General features: G+C 47.1%; 1 protein-coding gene across 1 annotated transcript in view; it reads left to right on the top strand.

Annotated features, from left to right (window-relative positions):
• The first annotated feature begins 699 nt into the window (after positions 1 to 699).
• The window catches only part of LOC137305922 (myotonin-protein kinase-like), a 37434-nt gene continuing 20059 nt past the window's right edge, over positions 700 to 18074 (top strand). The window contains exons 1-7 of the mRNA XM_067974867.1: positions 700 to 1037; positions 6785 to 6876; positions 9852 to 9935; positions 11380 to 11475; positions 12465 to 12613; positions 14480 to 14573; positions 17044 to 17244. Of these exons, the coding sequence (XP_067830968.1) occupies positions 878 to 1037; positions 6785 to 6876; positions 9852 to 9935; positions 11380 to 11475; positions 12465 to 12613; positions 14480 to 14573; positions 17044 to 17244 (876 nt within the window). The 5' untranslated portion in view covers positions 700 to 877. The remainder of the gene's footprint in view (positions 1038 to 6784; positions 6877 to 9851; positions 9936 to 11379; positions 11476 to 12464; positions 12614 to 14479; positions 14574 to 17043; positions 17245 to 18074) is intronic.

Below are 18074 nucleotides of genomic sequence, written 5' to 3'. Positions count from 1 at the left end.
CTGTATCTAACCCATGTTGTTGTTGGCCTGCAACTGCTTCATACTGGCATTGGTGCAATAAGCGGGAAAATTAAATTCCAATGTCCAGCACTGACGTCCGTCCCCACAACAAACACTAAATATTATCACAAAAAAATGCTTCCTTTCATTAAGGCATGTAATTTTTTTTTAATTACATGGCGTGAAATATTAAGTGTACAATGGTAATTCTTGCTTTAAGAGGCATGCTCACAAGGTTTGTGGGAGTTTAAAACAGGCAACCAGTTGGTCACCCTGTAGCAGAGGACAAAGCAAGAGGATCAAGGAGAGAAAGAGAGAGAGAAAGAAAGTAAGAGAATGAGAAAGAGTAAGAGAGAGAGAAAGTAAGAGAGAGAAAGAGTAAGAGAGAGAAAGTAAGAGAATGAGAAAGAGTAAGAGAGAGAGAAAGTAAGGGAGAGAAAGAGTAAAAGTAAGAGAGTAAGAGAGAGAGAAAGTAAGAGAGAGAAAGAGTAAGAGAGAGAAAGTAAGAGAATGAGAAAGAGTAAGAGAGAGAAAGTAAGAGAATGAGAAAGAGTAAGAGAGCGAGAAAGAATAAAAGTAAGAGAGTAAGAGAGAGAGAGAAAGTAAGAGAGAGAAAGAGTAGCAGTGAGAGTAATAGAGAGAAAGTAAGAGAAAGAGAGAAAGAGTACAAGTAAGAGAGAAAGAGAGAGAAAGAAAGTAAGACAGAGATTAAAAGAGAGAAAGACTAAGAGAGAGAGAGAAAGAAAGAGAAAAAAAGAGACAACATTGTCAGACAGGATGGGTCAAAAAAAAGTATGTCCAATTTAAAAACTGGGGGGAAAATACTAATTTATTTTATTAATTTTTTTTTTGAAAGTTGAGTGACTTTAAGACGACCATGTCAGCAGAAGTCCGACTGAGAGAGCTGGAATGGCTGATCGTTACGGGGAGGTTAATTGGTGTCGAGGAGCTACTGGATGTTTTAGTTTGCGTGTTCGAGGAGCTGGGTAGTTCGGCTTTAATAGGCGAGAAACACGTCCTGGATTTCCTTGTGTGGGGTGAGTACCTTTCAGGAGAAAAAAATCTATTCCAAGTTTGTGGAAGGTGTCAGCTGTGCCTCAGTGGGCAGCATTCCTGCCTCTGAGTCAGACGCTTGAGGTTCCAATCCCACTCCAGGGACCCGAGCACATAATCCAGGCTGATGCTCCCGGTGCAGCACTGAGGGAATGCTGCATTGTTGGAGGCGCCGTCTTTCGGATGAGACGTTAAACCGAGGCCTTGTCTGCCCTCTCAAGTGGATGTAAACGATCCCATGGCCATATTTCAAAGAAGAGCAGGGGAGTTCTCCCCGGTGTCCTGGACAATATTTATCCCTCAACCAACATCACAAAAAAAACAGATGATCTGGTTGTTATCACATTGCTGTTTGTGGGATCTTGCTGTGCGCAAATCTTTTCTATCTTTCTAACAAGAATGTATCTCAGTCTTGAAATTTCCAGTTGACCCCCAGCATCCACAGCCTTTTGGGGGAGAGAGGCTTCCAGATTTCTACTGCCCCTTGTGTGAAAAAGTGTTTGAGGTATTTTTAAAATATAGTCACTGTTGTAATGTGGAGGAAGTGGCTGTTGGATACAGGGGTCTCGAGATTTTAAAGGGGGAGTAAAGGAGTGAAGTCTCAGTGTTGGAACGGATCACCCCCTCATTCATCCCCCTTTAATGAACAATGAACGAGGCCCCGTCTACTCTCTGGATGTAAAATACCTCATGGCCACTATTTCGAAGAAGAGCAGGGGAGTTCTCCCCAGTGTCCTGGGGCCAATATTAATCTCTCAACCAACATCACCAAAAAAACAGATAATCTCTTCATTTATCTCATTGCTGTTCGTGGGATCTTGCTGTGCGCAAAATGGCTGCTGCAAATGCCCACATAACAACAGTGACTACGCTCCAAAAGTACTTAATTGGATGTAAAAGTGCTTTGTGACATCCTGAGGTCATGAAAGGCGCTATATAAATGAAAGTCTTTCCTTTTATTAAAATAAGCCACCTGAGCTCCATTTTCCTATAGTCCACTCCCTACTGTACATTTTGCTTTATATTCCCCTATAGATATCACTGAATCCCAGTGAGACCCTCTATATATCCCACCGTACTCACTGAGACCCTCAAAATATCCCACTGTACCCAGTGAGACCCTCTATATATCCCACTGTACTCAGTGAGACCCTCTATATATCCCATTGTACCCAGTGAGACCCTCTATATATCCCACTGTACCCAGTGAGACCCTCTATATATCCCACCGTACCCAGTAATACCCTCTATATATCCCACTGTACTCAGTGAGACCCTCTATATATCCCACTGTACTCAGTGAGACCCTCTATATATCCCACTGTACTCAGTGAGACCCTCTATATATCCCACTGTACTCAGTGAGACCCTCTATATATCCCACTGTACTCAGTGAGACCCTCTATATATCCCACCGTACTCAGTGAGACCCTCTATATATCCCACTGTACTCAGTGAGACCCTCTATATATCCCACCGTACTCAGTGAGACCCTCTATATATCCCACTGTACTCAGTGAGACCCTCTATATATCCCACTGTACCCAGTGAGACCCTCTATATATCCCACTGTACTCAGTGAGACCCTCTATATATCCCACTGTACTCAGTGAGACCCTCTATATATCCCACCGTACCCAGTAATACCCTCTATATATCCCACTGTACTCAGTGAGACCCTCTATATATCCCACTGTACTCAGTGAGACCCTCTATATATCCCACCGTACCCAGTAATACCCTCTATATATCCCACTGTACTCAGTGAGACCCTCTATATATCCCACTGTACCCAGTGAGACCCTCTATATATCCCACTGTACCCAGTGAGACCCTCTATATATCCCACTGTACTCAGTGAGACCCTCTATATATCCCACCGTACCCAGTAATACCCTCTATATATCCCACCGTACTCAGTGAGACCCTCTATATATCCCACTGTACTCAGTGAGACCCTCTATATATCCCACTGTACTCAGTGAGACCCTCTATATATCCCACTGTACTCAGTAATACCCTCTATATATCCCACTGTACTCAGTGAGACCCTCTATATATCCCACTGTACCCAGTGAGACCCTCTATATATCCCACTGTACTCAGTGAGACCCTCTATATATCCCACCGTACCCAGTAATACCCTCTATATATCCCACTGTACCCAGTGAGACCCTCTATATATCCCACTGTACCCAGTGAGACCCTCTATATATCCCACCGTACTCAGTGAGACCCTCTATATATCCCACTGTACCCAGTGAGACCCTCTATATATCCCACTGTACCCAGTGAGACCCTCTATATATCCCACCGTACTCAGTGAGACCCTCTATATATCCCACTGTACCCAGTGAGACCCTCTATATATCCCACTGTACTCAGTGAGACCCTCTATATATCCCACTGTACTCAGTGAGACCCTCTATATATCCCACTGTACTCAGTGAGACCCTCTATATATCCCACTGTACTCAGTAATACCCTCTATATATCCCACTGTACTCAGTGAGACCCTCTATATATCCCACTGTACCCAGTGAGACCCTCTATATATCCCACTGTACTCAGTGAGACCCTCTATATATCCCACCGTACCCAGTAATACCCTCTATATATCCCACTGTACCCAGTAATACCCTCTATATATCCCACTGTACCCAGTGAGACCCTCTATATATCCCACCGTACTCAGTGAGACCCTCTATATATCCCACTGTACCCAGTGAGACCCTCTATATATCCCACTGTACCCAGTGAGACCCTCTATATATCCCACCGTACTCAGTGAGACCCTCTATATATCCCACTGTACCCAGTGAGACCCTCTATATATCCCACTGTACTCAGTGAGACCCTCTATATATCCCACTGTACCCAGTGAGACCCTCTATATATCCCACTGTACTCAGTGAGACCCTCTATATATCCCACCGTACCCAGTAATACCCTCTATATACCCCACTGTACTCAGTGAGACCCTCTATATATCCCACTGTACTCAGTGAGACCCTCTATATATCCCACCGTACTCAGTGAGACCCTCTATATATCCCACTGTACTCAGTGAGACCCTCTATATATCCCACTGTACTCAGTGAGACCCTCTATATATCCCACTGTACTCAGTGAGACCCTCTATATATCCCACTGTACTCAGTGAGACCCTCTATATATCCCACTGTACCCAGTGAGACCCTCTATATACCCCACTGTACTCAGTGAGACCCTCTATATATCCCACCGTACCCAGTAATACCCTCTATATATCCCACTGTACTCAGTGAGACCCTCTATATATCCCACTGTACTCAGTGAGACCCTCTATATACCCCACTGTACTCAGTGAGACCCTCTATATATCCCACCGTACTCAGTGAGACCCTCTATATATCCCACTGTACTCAGTGAGACCCTCTATATATCCCACTGTACTCAGTGAGACCCTCTATATATCCCACCGTACCCAGTAATACCCTCTATATATCCCACCGTACCCAGTAATACCCTCTATATATCCCACTGTACTCAGTGAGACCCTCTATATATCCCACTGTACTCAGTGAGACCCTCTATATATCCATTAGCAGGAGCTGTACAGTACGAGGCAGGAGTGAATGGTTCCCTTTTACCCAGTGTGTACTGTACATGTACAGGGGCTGGCACTGACATAGAGACAAGCCGTACAGTATCAGATGGCACTCGATCCCTTTCACCAGACGGTCACAGTTGAACATACAAAATAAAGATGGCACACTTCTCCAGTATGAAATGTGGCCCAGCCCTTCTCCTGGGCTTCTTCATAACGTGGAGGTCCTGATAGCCAAATGGGTAAAAAAAACCTGCCCGTTGTAGTAAGCTGTACAGACCAGAGGGTCCCTTGCTCAGCTCCTGGCCTGTGCTGAGATAGGTGCCCGTACCCTAACTCGCACCAAGTCCCGTTCACCCATCACCCACGGTGCTCGCTGACCCACATTGTCTGGCAACTCCTCGATTTTAAAATTCTCCATCCTCGTGTTCAAACCCCTCCATTGCCCTCGGCCCCCCTCCCTATCTCTGTAACCTCCTCCAGCCCTACATCCCTCCGAGATCTCTGCGCTCTTCCTATTCTGACCTCTTGCGTCACAAATATTAAACCTGTGACGTATTTGTATATTTGTTATATTTAATGTAAGATGTATGACCTGCGATTTCCTTCGCTCCACCATTGGCGGCCATGCCTTCAGCTGCCTGGGCCCTGAGCTCTGGAATTCCCTCCTTAAACCTCTCCACCTCTCTCTCCTCCTATAAAAGCTCCTTTAAACCTACCTCTTTGATCACCTGTTCTAATATCTCCTTATGCGGCTGAGTGTCAATTTTTGTCTGATAATTGCTCCTGTGAAGCGACTTGGGACGTTTTACTATGTTAAAGGCGCTATATAAATGCAGGTTGCTGTTGATCTAATTCGGGAGAGCAGTACATTTGCCATAATTGCCCTCAGCACCCTTCGATTACTGAGAGTGGGAGTCTGGAGATCCTGCTCCCCGATCACAATCCAGTGGCCTCTGTTGGAAAACGCACGTCTGAATGTCGGGTGAGGACAGGATCGGGCTTGGGTGTGAAGCATTCAGTGGTTAAATAGCCGGCCTAAGTGAGAGGCAGTGCCGTCAGGGAGGGAGAAGGAGAGGGAGACAAGCATTGGAGGGATGAGCTTAAATCTGTAAAATAAAACTTGGCCGGTCTCTCACAGACTTAACGCCGCAGAGCTGGAGCCCAGCCAAGTATTCAAGATGTCTGGATCAGTGTTAAACATAATTAACAGAGGATGACTTCACTCTGCCCTGAACAGCTGTCCTTGCCCGTCAGCATAAGTGCCCGGATTACAGCACGGGTCACATTTAATCACTTTCCTTCCACTCTCACTCGGGCTGCAGTTTGAAATCGGGGCATCATAAGTTAATCGAAAAGGGCCTTTTTAGAGAAAAAAAATTCTATCAATTTCTTCTCCTTTCTTCTCTCCACCTAATTCCCCCTCCCTCTCTCTGAGGGCACTGACTCCTCCTGGGGAACAGCTCCATGGGCACCCCATACCCTCCGGTATATGAACCATTCTTCACATGCGACCTGGACAGTGAGTGCTGTCTATTTGACATTATACTGCATCACAGTCAAGTCCAAATCTGTACTCCCCAACACTAGTACAGGGGTTATCGTCTCATCCGAAAGACAGCACCTCCGACAGCTAATTAAAGGGACGGGATAGGCTCCGTGTTACGTTATTGTACAGGAACTGTGGAATAAATCCAAGAGCGGGGGAGTTCTCCCCGGTGTCCTGAGGCCAATATTTATCCCTCAACCAACATCACTAAAAAACCGATGATCTGCTCATTATCACATTGCCGTGATAACGTGGGATCTTGCTGTGTGCAAATTGGCTACTGCATTTCCTACATTGCAACAGTGACGACACTTCAAAAAGTACTTCATTGGCTGTAAAGCATCCTGGGACATCCTGAGGATGTGAGAGGCGCTATATAAATGCAACTTTCCTAGTTCAGGGACACTAAGTCCATTCGCAGCCAGCTCAGCACAGACTGGAATGGATCCCCCCTCACCCACCCCGAGACCCTATTATGGTCTGTCGGGCTCGCTTCCACACCGTAGAGTTGCAGCGACCTGCCCTGGGGGGGGGGGGACGGGGTTGGGGACGGGCCAGAGCTGCTCATGTCTGGTTGTTTTATATTCCGCCAGCTCAGCCGATCGTGAAGAAGGCGAAAGGTTTGCAGCTGCACAGGGATGACTTTGAGATCCTGAAAGTCATTGGCAGAGGAGCGTTCAGTGAGGTAAGGAAACCGGTGCCAAGAATTGTTTTATTTTTTTTTAATATAACATCGGGTGTCAGCCTGACCAATCCATGTCCTGGCACCTGCCATTGTGTGACGATGTTGTCCCTCTAAATGTCAGCGGGATTAGTGGACGCGTCCCACAGGTCGTCTTCACACAGCCAAAGGCAAAGGAATATTCCACTTGGCAAGACTATAAAGTCAAGATCATAAGACTAATATTACATAGAATTAAATAGAATTTTACAGCACAGAAACAGGCCATTCGGCCCAACTGGTCTATCCCGGTGTTTATGCTCCACACGAGCCTCCTCCCTCCCTACTTCATCTCACCCTATCAGCATGTCCTTCTATTCATAAGAACGTAAGAAATAGGAGCAGGAGTAGGCCAATCGGCCCCTCGAGCCTGCCCCGCCATTCAATAAGATCATGGCTGATCTGATCCTAACCTCAAATTTAAATTCATGTCCAATTTCCTGCCCGCTCCCCGTAACCCCTAATTCCCTTTACTTCTAGGAAACTGTCTATTTCTGTTTTAAATTTATTTAATGATGTAGCTTCCACAGCTTCCTGGGGCAGCAAATTCCACAGACCTACTACCCTCTGAGTGAAGAAGTTTCTCCTCATCTCAGTTTTGAAAGAGCAGCCCCTTATTCTAAGATTATGCCCCCTAGTTCTGGTTTCACCCATCCTTGGGAACATCCTTACCGCATCCACCCGATCAAGCCCCTTCACAATCTTATATGTTTCAATAAGATCGCCTCTCATTCTTCTGAACTCCAATGAGTGGAGTCCCAATCTACTCAACCTCTCCTCATATGTCCGCCCCCTCATCCCCGGGATTAACTGAGTGAACCTTCTTTGTACTGCCTCAAGAGCAAGTATATCTTTTCTTAAGTATGGACACCAAAACTGTATGCAGTATTCCAGGTGCGGTCTCACCAATACCTTATATAACTGCAGCAATACCTCCCTGTTTTTATATTCTATCCCCCTAGCAATAAAAGCCAACATTCCGTTGGCCTTCTTGATCACCTGCTGCACTTGCATACTAACTTTTTGATTTTCTTGCACTGGGACCCCCAGATCCCTTTGTACTGCAGTACTTTCCAGTTTCTTGCCATTAAGATAATAACTTGCTCTCTGATTTTTCCTGCCAAAGTGCATAACCTCACATTTTCCAATATTGTATTGCATCTGCCAAATCTCCGCCCACTCACCCAGCCTGTCTATATCCCCTTGTAGGTTTTTATGTCCTCCTCACTCTCTACTTTCCCTCCCATCTTTGTATCATCTGCAAATTTTGATATGTTCCTTTCTCCCTCATGTGTTTATCCAGCTTCCCCTTAAATCCATCCACACTATTCACCTCAACCACTCCTTGTGGGAGCGAGTTCCACATTCTCACCACTCTCTGGGTAAAGAAGTTTCTCCTGAATTCCCTATTGGATTTATTAGTGACTATCTTATATTTATGGCCCCTAGTTTTGGACTCACCCTCAAGTGAAAACATCTTCTCTCCATCTACCCTATCGAACCCCTTCGTAATTTTAAAGTCCTCCATCAGGTCACCTCTCAGGCTTTTTTTTTCTAGAGGAAAGAGCCCCAGATATTCACTGAAGGAGGGGGTTGGGGGGCATTAAAGAGAGTCTCACCAACAAGAACCCCCTCTTAGAAATCAAAGTTATAGAGTGCCACCAATGGCCCGGATGCTAAGTACACCAGCTGACGCGGCACTGAGGCATACAGAGTAAGAAGTGCACTGTCCGCACTGGGGCAGCTGGGATGGTGGACAGGGTGTTAGAAAATGGCTGGAGGATAAAGGACGTCAGGGCAGGAATCAGCCAGGGCCCCTGCTCCTCATCACGCTCCTGCTGGGAAGTGCGGCGTGTATGGGTGTCGGGTGAGGACTGGATCAGGCTCGGTGTGTGATGCCCTCCACAGTCGAATATCCCCACGACACCCATCTCTCTAGGCTCACACTGAAGAAGGGCCACTTGGGTGATATACCAGAGGACAATCGAGCTCCCCATACGCACCATACCGGCAGGAGAGGGGAGGACAGAAAATGGAAGAAAAAATACAAAACACAATTTTTTTAACGCCCCCCTATGATTTTTCTCTTGGGTGTTGCTCGCGGCAGTGTCCAGGAGATTAATCATCGCTTCCTGGAGACCCCAGGGCAATCCTGGAAGGTTGGCAACCCTCGACCTTCAGAAGACGAGGGAGACAACAATTGGAAAGTTGCCAGTAATTTTGAGTCACTTGCAATTTATTAAGTCGCCTGAACATATGAAAACGAGGCAGGAAATGACCAGCTGGGTCCATCAAGCCTGCCCCACACACCATGGTGGCCGGAGACACTTCCTTTCCCCCTCTAACCCCCCACCCCCCCATCCTCCATCCATGTCCTGGGAGAGGCAAAAAAAAACCCAGAGAAGAAACCCCAGGGCCCATGAGGGGAAAAAAAAATCACTCTGGAGAATTCCTCACCGACCCCCCACCCCCTCAGGCGATTGAAACCAGTCCAGGAGATCACACGGACCGAGTGTTATCTGTTAATCCACGTACCTTCTATATGATGTGATCTCCGTCCCAGTCAGCAACTGGTCCAGCTCCCTCCTGGAGGCAGGGAGTCAGCACCCGCCTCACCAGCCGACAATTCCAGAGTCTCACTACTCTCTGGGAAAAGAGGAACTGCTCAACATCCAGCTTATCCCTCCTCTTACACAGCTTAAAGTCTTGTTAATTCACAAGATAAATCCATAATCTCCTGGTTTTTGTGACGTGTTCACCATCTATAGCAAAGCAGTTGAACTAGTTTTCTTTGTGTGTCTGAAGAGTGGCTGGCAAATTTGGTGCGTTAATCGGGGGTGGGGCTGTGCCCCTCGCTGTGAGATGTAACCACCGAACAGCGAGGGAAATTGCCCTCAAACCGCCAGAGAGCTGAACGTGTCCTGTGTTCTTTGCCCTAGATCGCGGTGGTGAGAATGAAGCTCACGGACCGGGTGTATGCGATGAAGAGGATGAACAAGTGGGACATGTTAAACCGAGAGGAGGTAGGAGGCTCCGCTGGAGATCACTGACCTTCGGGGCCGGGAACCGGAACTCCCGTGTGTCGGTGCCCGGGCAGAATCCCCAATTTGAAAAAGGGTCACTGGATAAAGGAACGGGGAGAGGGGTAAATACTGAGACCGTGTATAAACACTCAATACAATGCTCCCTCTGCACTGTCCCATCAAACACTCCCAGGGCAGGTACAGGGTTAGATACAGAGTAAAGCTCCCTCTACACTGTCCCATCAAACACTCCCAGGGCAGGTACAGGGTTAGATACAGAGTAAAGCTCCCTCTACACTGTCCCATCAAACACTCCCAGGGCAGGTACAGGGTTAGATACAGAGTAAAGCTCCCTCTACACTGTCCCATCAAACACGCCCAGGGCAGGAACAGGGTTACATACAGAGTAAAGCTCCCTCTACACTGTCCCATCAAACATTCCCAGGGCAGGTACAGGGTTAGATACAGAGTAAAGCTCCCTCTACACTGTCCCATCAAACACGCCCAGGGCAGGTACAGGGTTAGATACAGAGTAAAGCTCCCTCCACACTGTCCCATCAAACACTCCCAGGGCAGGTACAGGGTTAGATACAGAGTAAAGCTCCCTCTACACTGTCCCATCAAACACGCCCAGGGCAGGTACAGGGTTAGATACAGAGTAAAGCTCCCTCTACACTGTCCCATCAAACACTCCCAGGGCAGGTACAGGGTTAGATACAGAGTAAAGCTCCCTCTACACTGTCCCATCAAACACTCCCAGGGCAGGTACAGGGTTAGATACAGAGTAAAGCTCCCTCTACACTGTCCCGTCAAACACTCCCAGGGCAGGTACAGGGTTAGATACAGAGTAAAGCTCCCTCTACACTGTCCCATCAAACACTCTCAGGGCAGGTACAGGGTTAGATACAGAGTAAAGCTCCCTCTACACTGTCCCATCAAACACTCCCAGGGCAGGTACAGGGTTAGATACAGAGTAAAGCTCCCTCTACACTGTCCCGTCAAACACTCCCAGGGCAGGTACAGGGTTAGATACAGAGTAAAGCTCCCTCTACACTGTCCCATCAAACACTCCCAGGGCAGGTACAGGGTTAGATACAGAGTAAAGCTCCCTCTACACTGTTCCAACCTTAGAAAGGCGAAGCCTACTGGACAGGAGTGACAATTTCCATGTCCCCCACCAGCCGTCCTGAGGCCTCTCTGAGTGAGATTGCCAATTACTGTTGAATTGGGGACAGGATTGTTTTGCGGGGCTTCATCCATGAGGGGTTCGAGTGAGACGGTCTGAAGTTATTCAATTGGACCAGCAGTCTGGGCTGGATTTGAACTCAGGTCCTATGGGTGAAAGGTCAGTGTCTAACCCACTGCACTGTCCAAGCTCTGGCGGGCTGGCTTTTTATGATAAACCTTTAACCAGATAACAGTTTAATGAGAATTATTTCCTCAGACTGCTCGATTCCGTGAGGAGCGAGATGTCCTTGTGAACGGGAACAGTCAGTGGATTACTAAACTACACTTTGCCTTTCAAGATGAGGATCACCTGGTATGTGTTTCAGACAAAGCAATCTTGGCTGGCAAGTATTTGCATAGTTCGTACCGTCACAGATTGAGTTCCTCCTGTATCGTCAATAAGTATGGCCCATACAGCTCCCCTGTCCCATCACAAACTCATTCTGACCCATAGAGTCCCCTCTGTCCCATCACTAACTCATACTGACCCATAGAGTCCCCCCTGTCCCATCACTAACTCATACTGACCCATAGAGTCCCCCCTGTCCCATCACAAACTCATTCTGACCCATAGAGTCCCTCTGTCCCATCACTAACTCATTCTGACCCATAGAGTCCCCCCTGTCCCATCACTAACTCATACTGACCCATAGAGTCCCCCCTGTCCCATCACTAACTCATACTGACCCATAGAGTCCCCCCTGTCCCATCACTAACTCATACTGACCCATAGAGTCCCCCCTGTCCCATCACTAACTCATACTGACCCATAGAGTCCCTCCGTCCCATCACTAACTCATACTGACCCATAGAGTCCCCCCCGTCCCATCACTAACCAATCCCAGTCACTTACAGCAGGGCAGTCTCCAGGCGTGATTGACGGGTGAATTACCCAATCATCTCTGATCTGGCTGGGAATGGCGGTGTCACTATCTGCAGCCATAAAGGAGCGAAGATTCCTACTCCAGGTCACTATGGTGACTCCTGCTACAAAGTAGGTGAGTGCGGGCGTCAAGTGAGGACCTGTTTGGACTGGTTGTGATGTGGATGCTCACTGCCATAGTCTTATCCATGAAGAATGGGGGTGATAATGGGGGGGCTGTGGGAACCATGCCCCAGTGAGAGTCGACACCTTTAGGGGAGAAGGGGAGGAACATTTGAAGGAAAAATTAATACATCGGGCGATTGGGATACTCTTACTGCTCAGTTTTTACACCACCTGAATGTGTGTCACTTTGGCCGCAATGTAAATGTCTTTGTATCTTTGTATAAAGGTCCGTATTTCATTCTCCCCTTTTTCAGTATTTTATCATGGATTACTACGCGGGTGGAGATTTCCTGACGTTGATGAGCAGGTTTGGCGATCGCTTTCCAGAAGACATGGCCCGGTTCTATCTAGCGGAATTAGCGCTGGCTATCGGCTCTGTACATGACCTCGGCTACATACACAGGCAAGTAACGTCTGCTACTCACTATATCACCTGGGCGTCTCCTGTCCCTTCTGTACAGGCAGCAAAGAAAGAACTTGCATTTATATTCACAACCTCAGGATGTCCCAAAGCACTTTACAGCCAATGAAATACTTTTTTCTGAAGTGTAGTCACTGTTGTAATGTAGGAAACGCAGCAGCCAATTTGCGCACAGCAAGATCCCACAAACAGCAATGTGACAATGACCAGATAATCTGTTTTTAGTTGGCTGGTGTTGCTTGAGGGATAAATATTGGCCAGGACACCGGGGAGAACTCCCCTGCAAGTTTTCGAAATAGTGGCCGTGGGATCTTTTACGTCCACCTGCGAGGGCAGACGGTGGGGGCTCGGTTTAACGTCTCATCCGAAAGGACAGCAACACCGACAGTGCAAATCTTTTCTTTCTTTATCCCAGTCAGAGACCAAGTTCAGGACCGTGGGCAGAGACTGGAGATGGAGCTCAGGGGGAGGCTGGAGATAGCAGGGGTGGGAAGGGGGGGAAGTCTCAGCATCAGGTGTTGGGGACCGACGGGCAGGTATAACTCAAAGGTAGCTTGGTGGTTAATTGCACTGCCCGTTGGGACGCCAAGTCATACACAACAGGAAGGTTCCATGTTCGATCCCATGGTCAAATAGCCTGTTAGCGGTCAGTGTCTAGTCTCGCACATCAAGAATGACCATTTGGGTGAGGTAGCTGCACTTTAGCAGGGGATAACCTGCACAATTTCCACCCAAAAGGGAGCGACTGGTGCCAGGCTAAAGTCCCACAGATGCTGCCCGTCCTTGACTCGTCCAAGTGAGGCCATTCTTGACGTGTGCTGGCTTCAATTCCTATCTGATGTTGAAGTTCACCAAAGGGGACATCCCATCGTCAGCAGAGAGAGGATTCAGTTTCCAATCGTTCACTCACACTCCGGTTATTGTTGGCACTGACAGCCCGAGGTACAGGATTACTGATGGATCGGTCTGCTGTATGATCTGTGTGCTCGCTACAGATCATCTGGTGACAGGTACAGTAATGACCGGTGCCCAGTTAGTTGACAGCTGGTCCAGAGAGTGCAATGCACAGCTGATTTAAACGGATTACTGGACACTAAATACCTCCCTGTAACTGACCTCTTAAAACTAGTTTGTTTCTCCTTTAGTTTCCTGGCCCGGTGTGGATTGTACTCGCAATGTGGCACTGAACACGACGGTTTCGATTTTCTCTCTTGGTGGCATTGACCCATGTTTGGTTACGGGACCCATGGGCACCAGCCGCTCTCTGGCTCCTCAGTCAAGTGACCGTTCTTCATGTGTGAAGCCAGACAGTGAGTGTCGGGAGAGAAAGAAAGAAAGAAGGAAAGAGAGAGAGTGAGATAGAAAGAGAGAGAGAGAGAATGAGAAAGAAAGAGCTTGAGAAAGAGAGAGAGGGTGAGAAAGAAAGAGGGAAAAAAGAGAGAGAGAGAGAAAGAAACAGTGCCCTGTGTTGATGCTGCTTTTTGGTGCGGAGAGGAGATTTCCTGCACTCTACGCCAAGTAGGAAAAGTAGCTGTGAGTGGCACACCACCCTGTGATATATTGGCATTGGCAGGTCTTGTAGGGTTTGACCCTAATTTTGGGAGGTTTCGGTCAGGTTTAAACCTAAAACCAGAAGGCCTGTTTCCAATACAGCCCGTTATCCCTACTGTCTGCAGAGGGTTAACGCAGAAACACAAGGGAAAGATGTAGAGATGGAACATATAAAACACACAACTCATTGGTCCAAATTGGCAAAACGCAAAAAAATTAAAGTTTCACACATCCTGAAAACAAATTGTTTGCGTTTGAAACTCTGGCTGTCACTCGGATTATCCTCTCCTTTTACAGGGACGTGAAGCCGGATAATGTTCTACTGGATGTGAACGGCCACATCAAGCTGGCCGACTTTGGCTCCTGTCTCCGGCTGAACGTGGAGGGCCAAGTGAGTACAGCTTGTGGCAATGCGGACCATCAGGACCAAAACTAGGCCCAATGTTTAAAGAAACAGAACAAACTTGCCTTTCACCTTCTCGGGACGTCCCAGAGCGCATCGCAGCCCATCGAGCATAGGAGCAGGAGGAGGCCATTCAGCGCCGCGAACCTGTTCCGCCATTCAATTAGATCCTGGCTGATCCACACCTCATCTCCATTTACCCTCCTTCGCTCCATATCTAAACCCTCACCTAACTCGCCTCTGAGTCAGAAGGTCATGGGTTCAATCCCCACTCCAGAGACTTGAGCACGTAATCCAGGCTGACACTCCGGTGCAGTACTGAGGGAGTGCCGCACTGTCGGAGGTACCGTCTCTAGGATGAGAGGTTAAACCGAGATATATTCCTGTTTGAAAGAAAGAAATAAATAATTTGTTGCCCCTCTCAGGCGGATGTAAAAGATCCCACGGCCACTATTTGAAGAAGAGCAGGGGGAGTTCTCCCCGGTGTCCTGGACAATATTTATCCGTCAACCAACATCACTAAAACAGATGATCTGGTCGTTAACACATTGCTGTTTGTGGGATCTTGCTGTGCGCAAATCTTTTCTTTCTTTCTAACGAGACTATATCTACGTCTTGAAAGCTCCAGTTGACCCACAGAATCCGTAACCTTTTGGGGGAGGGAGGCTTCCAGACTACTACCGCCCCTTGTGTGAAAAAGTGTTTGAGTTATTTTATTAAATGTAGTCACTGTTGTAATGTGGAGGAAGTGGCTGTTCGATACAGGGGTCTCGAGATTTTAAAGGGGGAGTAAAGGAGTGAAGTCTCAGTGTTGGAACGGATCACCCCCTCATTCATCCCCCTTTAATGAACAATGAACAATTTGCAGTCTTCCTCTGTAAATTCTAATTGAGAGCAAGGTTTGTACTTGACCTCCTCGGCAGGGGTCAAACCCACTCATGCTCGATCATCCGGGAAATCAATGACCAGTGTTACCCCCAATTTTACCGTGAAGGCACGGACCTTTGTTAGAAAACCTTTGCACGGGCACTGTCGAGCCCCGTCATCTCTCACCCATACCTCACCCTCATGGCCAAATGTGATCATCCGGGAAATCTTGTTGCCTTATGTTGAAATGTTGCCTTAGAGAGGGTGCAGAGGAGATTTACTAGAATGGTACCAGGGATGAGGGACTTCAGTTATGTGGAGAGACTGGAGAAGCTGGGGTTGTTCTCCTTAGAGCAGAGAAGGTTAAGGGGAGATTTAATCGAGGTGTGCAAAATCATGAGGGGTTTTGATAGAGTAAATAAGGAGAAACTGTTTCCAGTGGCAGAAGGGTCGGTAACCAGAGGACACAGATTTAAGGTAATTGGATAAAGAACCAGGAGGGAGATGAGGAGAATTTTTTTTACGCAGCGAGTTGTTAAGATCTGGAATGCGCTGCCTGAAAGGAAGCAGACTCAATAATCTTGAAACATTTACCTGAGGAAGGAGAAAATCTCCGAAAGCTTGTGAATTTAAAATAAAATTGCTGGACTATAACTTGGTGTTGTAAAATTGTTTACAACTTTCAAAAGGGAATTGGATAAATACTTGAAGGGGAGAAAATTTGCAGGGCTCTGGGGAAAGAGCAGGGGGAGTGGGACTAATTGGAGAGCTCTTTCAAAGAGCCAGTACAGGCACGATGGGCCGAATGGCCTCCTTCTGTGCAGTGTGATTCTACGATTCTACCCTGGCGGGTGCTGAAGCACTTGTAGCATCTCTTCCACTGCCCGTCTGAGATCAGATAACTCAGCCCCAACCAGAGACTGAAGCTGGGACTCTCCTGGTTGGCTTGGGTGCCGTGTTAACCACAGAGCCCATGTCCTCAATGTAGGCCTCAGAGCATGGGAGCTCAAAACAACTGTTACATAGAATGTACAGCACAGAAACAGGCCATTCGGCCCAACTGGTCTATGCTCCACACGAGCCTCCTCCCTCCCCTCTTCATCTCACCCTATCAGCATATCCTTCTATTCCTTTCTTCCTCATGTGTTTATCCAGCTTCCCCTTAAATGCATCTACGCGATTCGCCTCAACTATTCCTTGTGGGAGTGAGTTCCACATTCTCACCACTCTCTGGGTAAAGAAGTTTCTCCTAAATTCCTTATTGGATTTATTAGCGACTATCTTATATTTATGGCCCCTCATTTTGGTCTCTCCGCAAGTGGAAACATTTTCTCTACGTCTACCCTATCGAACCCTTTCATAATTTTAAAGACCTCTATCAGGTCACCTCTCAGCCTTCGTTTTTCTAGAGAAAAGAGCCCCAGCCTGTTCAGTCTTTCCTGACAGGTATAACCTCTCAGCCCTGGTGTCATCCTAGTAAATCTTTGTAGCACCTTCTCTGGTGCCTCGATTTCCTTTTTGTAATATGGATATTATTACTGTTCTTCCCCTGGGTGACTTTGCCCTGTGACCCTGCACTATTTTCTTCCAGGTTCAGTCAGCCGTGGCAGTGGGGACCCCTGATTACATCTCACCGGAGATCCTGCAAGCTGTGGGAGACACCTCAGCAACATATGGACCAGAGTGTGACTGGTGGTCTTTCGGGATCTGTTGTTATGAGATGCTTTTTGGTCAGACACCTTTCTACGCAGACTCCCTGGCCGAAACATACAGGAAAATTATAAACCACAGAGTAAGTGGTGGGAACAGACAGGGTAAATTTTAATCAACAGAACTTCTTTGGACCAGGCCCCAGATCAGGGAGAGTTTTATAATGAGAGTGGGGTATGTAACAGAGGGAGTGTTATAACTGAGAGCCTTATAGTAAGGGAGTGTTATAACTGAGAGTCTTATACTGAGGGTGGGGTATAACAGAGAGAGTGTTATAACTGAGAGTCTTATACTGAGAGAGTGGGTGTAACAGAGAGAGTGTTATAACTGAGAACCTTATACTGAGAGGATGGGGGTATAACAGAGGGAGTGTTATAACTGAGAACCTTATAGTAAGGGAGTGTTATAACTGAGAGCCTTATACTGAGAGAGTGGGTGTAACAGAGAGAGTGTTATAACTGAGAACCTTATAGTAAGGGAGTGTTATAACTGAGAGCCTTATACTGAGGGTGGGGGTATAACAGAGGGAGTGTTATAACTGAGAGTCTTATACTGAGGGTGGGGTGTGGGAGAGAGTGTTATAACTGAGAGCCATAGAATACGGGTGGGTGTGTATAAAACAGTGTTAGACTTGTAAGCCTTAACAATGCAATTTGCTTTAATTTTTATTCACTCCCTCTGCTAAAGTAACTCAGTACTTTATTTGCTTTTTCTACTGCAGCTAAACATTTTGCTGACAGGCTTCTGGATTTATCCACAATAACCCTTCCTTTTGCTAATAAGTACACTCTCCGACTGATCCATTTAATACCCACTCTCTCTTTTAGTTACTTGCTCCCTTGGTAATTATTTTGCACGTTCCCAGATTGAACAGCAGCTGCCACCTATTGGCAGGATCTAAATCCTTCTGCA

This window comes from Heptranchias perlo, chromosome 41 (genome assembly GCF_035084215.1).
Source record: "Heptranchias perlo isolate sHepPer1 chromosome 41, sHepPer1.hap1, whole genome shotgun sequence".
NCBI lineage: Eukaryota > Metazoa > Chordata > Chondrichthyes > Hexanchiformes > Hexanchidae > Heptranchias > Heptranchias perlo.
Note: the sequence above shows the minus strand (reverse complement) of the source record. Positions and strands in the feature narration are given on the sequence as shown.